The 8,534-nt window shown below is 51.7% G+C and overlaps 1 protein-coding gene across 1 annotated transcript; it reads left to right on the top strand.

Annotated features, from left to right (window-relative positions):
- Positions 1 to 4: 4 nt before the first annotated feature.
- On the top strand, positions 5 to 6,934 carry LOC104521299 (protein PML-like; the record flags this gene model as incomplete). The annotated part of the gene is made up of 6 exons (XM_029083819.1): positions 5 to 389; positions 2,508 to 2,545; positions 3,855 to 4,092; positions 4,568 to 4,626; positions 5,397 to 5,535; positions 6,165 to 6,934. Coding segments are annotated over 6 exons (1,629 nt in total), but the record flags the coding sequence as incomplete, so codon positions are not given.
- Positions 6,935 to 8,534: the final 1,600 nt, after the last annotated feature.

Here is an 8,534-nt window from a genome sequence, read left to right on the forward strand (position 1 = left end):
GGCCCGGCTGGAGCAGGCACAGCGGGAGATGCGGGAGCTGATCCGGCAGCGCGTGGAGCAGCTGGTGCAGCTGATCCGGCGGGAGGAAGAGGAGCTGCTGGGGCTGGTAGAGACGCGGCAGGAGCAGGGCCGGCGGGAGCTGGCGAGGGAGCTGCAGCGCGTGGAAGGGGTGCTGCGGCGGATGGAGGCAGGCGAGCGGCTGGTGGAGAAGATGAGCCTCTACGCCACGGAGCAGGAGGTGATGGACATGCAGCCCTTCATCAAGGGATCGCTGGAGGAGCTGCAGCAGCTGGAGCCGGCGGCGGCTGGGGACCGAACGCAGCCCAGGGACTTTGGGGAGTGCAGAGCCAGGCTGCAGGCGCTGGTGGAGTGTGTCACGGGGCACCCAGGTGAGGAGGCATTTGGCTGGATGGGCTGGGAGGGAGGGACCAAAACCAGAGCTGAAGGTTATAATACCTGGTTAGATCATCTCCATGGGTTTCAAGTCTCCTTCCATGTGGTGACTTGGTGGACTTGTGCCTCCAGCCTTTGCTCATATGGCAGGGACACTCCAACCTCCTTCAAGGATGGGGAGGAGTTGTTGCATCCATCACTTCCAAAGCAACATTTGTCTTTTGCCCTTGTGGAGTATAGCTCCAGCATTTCAGCAGCAGGGCTGTAGTGGAGATGCTGGTGGTTTGGGAATGGTGAAGGCCTTGACATCTGTGGTGTGTGCAAGGATGGTGTGCTGGAGGATCCAGGTTTGGTTAGAAGGTGGTAGCATCCTTCCAGAAAATGGGGGGAGAAAAAGCAAAGGGAGGAAGAGACTTTGCAGGGTCTTCTGCTCCATCCTCATACTGCTGTCTTCAGACCTGGGCTATGACCAGTATTCTCTTTGTCCTTCTGTGGGTGTCCACCACTGAGCTCCCCAGGTGGAGCTCATGGGGTATGGATGGTCCATAGAAAAGCCCAGGGGTGACGTCCTGAATGGAGCTTGGTGTTTATTGGGGACAAGCTGCCTCCCGCCCCACTGCTTGTGTCCCCATTGCATGGAAGACATCATCCCTCCGTCTCCCCTCTCCACTCCACTGAGGCAGGCTGGGAGAACCCTCTAAGCCCTGCTTCTCCCCTCCTGCTCTCTTCAGTCCCCCTCCCCGTGACAGGTACTTCTGCTCCCCAGCATGACACCCCATCTGAAGATGATACCACCCAGATCCTCGACCTTGAGCCTCCTGGGGAGCATTGCCAACCGCATGGATATCTCTCTGTGGGGCTACCTGCCCACCACCAGCCCTGTGCCCCCATGTTGGACCCCTCTGGCAGCAGAAGACATGTGTGTCCAGACCAGGGAGGGGATATGTCCCCCACCCAACCCACACCTCCAGCCCTTCTGGTACAGAGGGATGAAGAATCAAAGGGAGACTCAGGATCAGCCTGTGGGGACACTGTGCCTCTTCCCAGGAGCATCCAAGACTCTCTAGTCTCCCTACAGGAAGATTTCAGTGGCTGGACCAGGTCCAACATGCAGCAAATGCACATGCTCCTGAAGATTGAAAATCGCCTCCTACAAGCTCAGCACAAGGCAAACAGGCACCTGATGTCCATGACCCAGGAGATCCAGGCCATGTCCTGCTCCCTGGCCACCATCGCCTCTGCTGTGGGGCCCTTCCTGCAGCCCATGGCCAGCCCACAGGACCACCCCACCACAGATGAGGACTGGCCATCACTGCCCTCCGACTTGCTGGAGTTATTCCCTCCCAGCACTCCACAGAAGCATGAACCACTGGTCCCAGTGGTTGCTGCATCCCCTTCCCCAAGCAGATCCCCTCCTGCCACCACCCCTGCCAGCCCAGTGCACTTGGAACCCCCCAGCTCAGCATCCGAGGGGGAATGCCCCAAATCAATGCATCTCACCAGGTGCAAGCGTGGTGGGAAGCCAAGCACCAGACTTCATAAGCAGAGGAAGAAGTGAGGGGCTGCAGACCAGAACATTTGCCATGGACTGCGGCTGCTTGGTAAACCTTTTAAAGGTCCCTATGGAGACCAGACTCTCCATCTCACCTTGCTGTGCCAATAAATCCTCCTGCGATGAATGGTGCGTTGGTCTTTTGATGGGTTTGGGAAGGCATCATCTCCCCTGCAAATGAGCCCGCGCCACTGCATGGCAATAACTTGCTCAGCAACAGCTTGATCCTACTAATTCTCTTTTTTCTTTCCTTCCCAACATGTGTGACCTCTTGGCTTATGGGTCTGGGATGGGTGAGAGGGCAGCAAACTTGTGTGGGAGAGCTGGAGGAAAGCCTTTAGTGTAAGGATGGGTGAATGAGCTGGTGGGTGGCCGAGCAGAATGGGCACCTCTCCAGCCCAGCCTGCAGGCTCACTGCTGGATTTCAGCATCTCCAAGAGGTGACCCTCCAAGCAGGTGGCCCCAGTGCCACCTGCATCTTCTTTAGGGTCTTCTCGCTGCTCTCAGATGTCCCCAGCATTGCTTGCCCTCCTCTCAGCTTGCTGTATTTTTCTTCTTTCAGAAGCCACCCCAGCTTCAGCCATGGAAAACTCCCACCAGGTGAGTCTTGGGTTTCCTTGCATTGCTCTTGGATTTTTGCCTCCTGGGGTTATGCGGCAGGAATTTGAGGCTACCCTCAGCCCTTGCAAGGTCTTGAGTTCTGGCATTTAGTCACAGCTTTCCAAGTTCTCTTTTGAAAGAGGAGATCAGCCAAGCTGGACAGAATTTGTCCCTTGAAGGCACCTTTCTAGCTAAGCTGCAAACATCTCGGCATGAGACATGCTGCCGCAGGTCCTGTAAAGAGCTCCTACAGGCACGGTGGCTTGCAAGTCATTTCCTGCTCACACCCTGCCCTGCCCACATCTAGGGCTGGTGAGGGAGAGATGCTGCGGCTGGTTGTGATGGATATGGGGCCCAGTGGTGCTGCAGCCACTATGATCTCAGGATGAGCCAACATTGTGTTCTTGTATTGGTGACAAGTGCATTGAGTTGGGATGATCAGGCACTCCCTGACTATACCCGAAACTCCTGCTGCCTGGATCGTAGCCCAGTCTGGTAGTACCAGAACTGAACAATCTGGAAAGTACCAGAACTGTACGATTGCCGAGATACCAGAATCAACTAACACAAATTGTGGCCAAATTGAGAAAAAAAAAAAAATGGTACTGACCAAAGTCAATCAGCTCATGATCCTATAAATAACAATCCTAAATGAGACCTTCAAAGCTCTCCAGGATCGCAGTGGGCTGTGAGTCAGTATCTCCCTTGAACTGGGACATCTCTCAGGGTAGATTTCATGAGGTTCACAAATTGTCCACTGATAGATACCGACAAAGGAGTAGAGTGCAAAGATTGTCCACTGGTAGATGTCAACAAAGGAGAAGTACCAGTAATTCACTACAATTTATAAATGAGAAAATCAAAATCACAGGTTAACCCTGAGGCTGCAGAACACATCTCCAGTCACCCCAGCCTGAGATCAGAAGGGCTTAGCCCCACCTGCAAACCCTGCAGAGCCTGGGAGCCTCAGGGCTGAAGGAAGGAGATAAAAATGATTTATTCCCCCAGCTCAGGAAGAGGAGGTTCCCATCTTCTCCTTTGCAGCCATTAAGCAAAGCAGAAAGTTTTCCTGACTCTTGTCAGGCAGAGAGGGGACCTTGGCTGAGGTGGCTGGAGAGAGCCCGGGCCTTCAGGACATGGTGCTGGTGACTCCAGAACAGCAGAGACCATCTGGGCAAGAAGAGTGCTTGCTTTGGGCAGGGATGAACCCATGTGGTCAAGCTTGTTCAGCTGTGCTCCTGTAGCAAAAGACATCTCCGTCTCTGACCACGCAGGGCTGTTTTGACTGGGCTCCTCTTTGCACACTTAGGTCTCCTCCTCCACCCCTGCAAAGAGGAAGAAAGTCCAAAATGCAAATGTCCTGACATTGCCAGTGAAGGTGATGAAGGTCGAAGACAATGATGATGAGTGGAACCAGATGGTGCCGCAACAGCCAAGCTGCTGGAACAAGTCTGGGTCTAGCTGTTCAGTGTCCCCTATGACTCCAACCAAGGAGGACAGCCTGCTGGAAGACGTGCCAGATGGCAACAGTGGGCTGCATGGCTCAGGTAAGCAGTGTCCAGAGCAGTGAAGCCACAGGTAAACTTTACAGGGTGTAGGCACTGAGGCAGGGCAATTTGCAGCATCTACATTGACCTCCCAGGAAGATAGTTTTGTCCCAGTGCATTGTCTTGTTCAAAGATAAGATCTTTGGTGGAGAACAAGACTTTGTTCCCTCAACTGCTTGCATACTCTTAGGCTATGTGATGCCACATTTTGGTCCTCTCTCCCTTGTAGGATCTTGCCCAGTGTATACGCTTTATCTGTGACTTGAGGGGGAATCAGTCATTTTTCAGGTGGACCCTCAGAACAGAGTTGCTCCTTGCTTGCTCCTCACCCACCTTGATGGCTGTCCAGGGTCACCTCTCGGCATGATTAGTGATGCCCATCAGGGGACCATCGGCCCTGGCACTCACTGCAGGGGTGGTGAGTGAGACCCCCACATCTGAAAGGTGGGGGGACACATCTTTCCTACCTTGGCAGGCAGTGATACTCTCTTCTTGGACAGCTTTGAGGTGGGCAACACGGATGAGAAGTCAACGGTGAGTGGAGCTAAAGGGTTTTCAGTGCTTGACCCTGCATTGCTCATCTTTTAAGCCATGAAGACTGGACTACTTGGTGCTTCCAACCTTCGGGACCATCCCATAATCCCCCTTAAAGCCTGACAAGGAACTTGTGAAATTCTTCCTGAGTGCCAAAATAAATCCCCTTTAGCTCTCTTCCACTTCTGGGGGAACTGGGCTGCCCAGCATCTTGGAGACTTTAGTAGATACCATCTCAGTGATGCCAAGGTGGTGAGCAGACAAAATGAAGGCCAGCAAGAAGAGGCAGTCCAAAACCTTCCCTCCTCTTTGAGGCTATGGATGGATGGGGTTTTGTTGTTACTTTGCAGCACTGAGCAGTTCCCATGTCAGTCTGCATGACCAAAAGCTGGTGACCAGCTCTTCAGAAGAGGTTTTAGAAATGCGCAGCTTCCCTTCCTTGCCTGCTGTTTGCTGGTTTAGTCCCCTAACTCACAGTCAGGTGGGAGATTTTGGGTAGCTCCAACTTGTCTGTCACTTATGAGCAGAAAGCCAGTCAGGAAGGATTTAAGTGAGCCGTCCTGTGTGGACATGCATGGAGTATGCAGTGCTGGAGGAGGCAAGTCTTCATGACAAACCAGAGGGGCTTATTACATCCTAAGTCCTCTAGCAGGCAGTTTAAGTAGATCCCTGAGCTTTGGTAGCCTCCAGGACACACAAGTGCCCAGAGCTGCTGCTCATCGCAGTTCTTCCTGTGATGTTTATTAAAAGAAAATTATATGTTCTTCCAGGACTGCAGTCTGCTAGATGACCTCAGCAACATCCTCGATGAGAGCAGTGGTGAAGACTACCTGGGCCTTCCCATCAGCAGCCAGAACACAGTGGATACAAGACAAGGATCTCTGGTCTTCTTTGATGTGAAAATTTTGAGTAAGATCGGAAGTGGGGAGGTCCCATGTTGCAGCCAGCTCAGATTCCCACATCTGTCAGTATCTCTTTTTTATGAAGGGGGAAGTTCAGGCATGTCCACCATGGCCTTGGCTATGTAAGGAATAGGAATATATCCTGAGCTCCCAAGAGGCCTTGCCTTTGAGTTTCAGGACATCTGAAGGAACATGGAGCCCATGGGACCATGGGGAGATTTCTCTGAGATTGCTCAGCCAGTTAATCAGCCCTTGCACCATTGTATCAACATGGGCTCCCCTGCTTCTCCTTCCCATGGGCCAATCTCTCTTGGATGAGGTGGCTTTTACTTTTCAAGCTCCTTTCCTTAGTCCACCCTCAAAAAGCTGCAAAGACCCTCATGTTCCTGGTGGGGGGAATGGTCCCACTGCAGACGGTGTTAGTGTTGATGGGAAAGACACTCCTGAAGGACATTTAAGATGCTGGAAGCTGACGTTGTGACTGAATGATGGATCAGTCCCCCAGCCACTATTGATGGCAAAGGCTGTTAGAGGCTGATCAACACAATCAGTGTTTCATTTTCCTACTGAATAGGAGACTAATTCTGCCTTTCCACCCTCTCCAATCCTCTTTCCTTTCCCCCTCCTCTTCTCTAGAAAATGAAAGCATTCAAATGATGGTGGTAGATGGAGAGAAAATATTCCCAGTTTTGATTCAGCCAGTGAAATATTTGTCCAGCTTGATGGCCAAAAATAGTGTCTATGAGATCGGTCTGAGTAATCTGCTGTGCCACCTCAACACTGTCCACAGGCCCATCCTCGGTGGCTTTGGTCTCTGGTCACTCCTCTTTCCCACCCTCTTGAAAGCACTGACAGTCATGAACAAGAAAGAGGAGTTCAGCTCTGTTGTGTATGGTTTCCTGGACATTTTGCCCCTGATTAAGGAGAAGATCCCTGAGGAGGATAACTACAAGCTGAAGAACTTGGCCAACACTTACCTCTGGAGGCATTTCGGTGACTGCAGCACCATGGAGAATGCCAACATCGTGAAGTACCTGTGTGAGGTCCTGGACGTCAACCTGGTGAAGAAACCCAGGCTGATCCTCAGTCAAGTCAGCCTGGAGTCCTTTGTCTCTCTCCAGCCCTTGTTAGCAAAGAAACTCCTCACCAAGCAATCAGCCCAAACATTGGCCACCCACAACATCGGCCTCTCTGAGCTCTGGTCCTGCTACCAGAACAACCCCCAGAAGGGGCTCCAGAAAGTGTGCCGTTTCATCAATGCTCAATGGCACAGCTCCGAAAAGGAAGTCCAAAACCTGAGCAAGCTCAAGGTCTACTTCCAGTGCCAGGAGCAATCAGCTGAAAGCCAGAAGACCCTGGCAGGCAGCAATTTCCCAAGAGCCATAAAGAGCAAGGAAAAGTGTTGAAAGATGCTGGTGCTTCTCCAGTACTCATTCCCCTTTCACCCACGGGGAATGAGTCCTGGAGCCAAATCCTGGCTGACGTCAGTAGTTTTGTCTTCAGTATTTCCTGTCTGCTCCTGTCTGGGTGATGAGTCTGGATCTCTGGGGTTTGACAGTCACTTGCTGTCCTCTCTCATCTGAACTTGTGCTGAGGTGAAGAGGTGAGGACACTAGCTTGGCTGGGAGATGTCCTTGCTCTGACCCAAAACCCTGCAACCATGCCGTGCCTTTGTTCCCCCGCTGGATGGATCAAACTAACTCTTGGAAGAAATCTTTCGAACCATTTCTGTTCTGGGGTTTGGGAGGGGTCACTGGGATCTGAAGCCAGATGGAGAAACAGCAGATGGGGAAACTGGTTTGGAAGGACCAAGGATGGTGGTCATTGCTAGGAAGGGGTTTGCACAGAGCTGCTCCATTCCCATGAGCTGCTGTGTGGGACACAGCTGTGGGAAGAACTGAAAATCCTCCTCAGGTCAGCAGGATCCAGCTCCTCTAACCTGGATATGAACCTTCTAAGTGGGCACACAGGTTTTCCTACCTCTCCCCCTGCTTTCCAAGCTCAAAGAGAGCCAAGGAATTGCTTGATCAGGGAATACATCCTCATCGCTCTTCGGGTCTTGTGCCTGCCTACAGATGCAGAAGAAATAAATAATTTTCCCAATTTGTTGTGCATTGGAAAAGATTTATTTGCTCCCCATTCACACAATACCCACTTGCTCAAAAAGGCAGATGTGCAGGGTGGTGGGTGCTTTGCAGTGTGATGGCCCCCTGAACCCATGACACAGCTGAGATGAGCACAATGAGCATGGGATGACCCATGTATGTGAGACATGCAGCTAACTCCAAGATAGGTGTTGGCTTGAAGACAAGCATGAGAGCACCAATATGTCCTGTTGGCTCAGGAAGGTACTGAGCAAGCCCAGCAGCCTGCTCCCCACGGGAACAACCCAAGCAATTTCCCTTCAGATGGTGCACGGTTGTCCTGCCCAATGTTCACCCAGAGGCAGGGGCAAAGCAAACATCCTTGTGCTGTCCCTAAAACCCCATCCAAGGACTCCTGTCCAAAGCCATGCTCCTCCCCAGTGTCACTTCAACACACAAACTACTTTTCCTCCTGATTTACAGTCTCTAACCAGGCAAGAGGAGGCTTGCAGGGTGATTCAGCTGGGTCAGCCTGTCCTGCTCCCCTCCCTCCGGAGACCACAAAGAGGACAACCTGCTACTGAATCATCCCAGGAAGGGATGGACTGTCCAGACACCATGGAGACCATTTTGCTCCAGATCTAATAATTCTAATAATTATTAGAAATAATTATTAATTCTAATACCTAATGACTCTAAACATTATTCCTGATAAGGATTATTCTATTCATTATTTTTCTACCACTCATTTCAACACCAGTCCTGCCCAGGAAGCTGGTGGCTCCAGGAGACAAGTCTGTTCAGGAAACAATTAAACAGCCATGTATACACAAGCATTTTCCTCCCTTTTGCTAAAATCCCAGCAAACACCAGAAAACATGGATGGTAGCACTAGTGCAGCCACCACTATGTGCAATCTGGG

Source organism: Antrostomus carolinensis, unplaced genomic scaffold (assembly GCF_000700745.2).
Source record: "Antrostomus carolinensis isolate BGI_N321 unplaced genomic scaffold, ASM70074v2 scaffold35472, whole genome shotgun sequence".
In the NCBI taxonomy this organism is placed as follows: domain Eukaryota; kingdom Metazoa; phylum Chordata; class Aves; order Caprimulgiformes; family Caprimulgidae; genus Antrostomus; species Antrostomus carolinensis.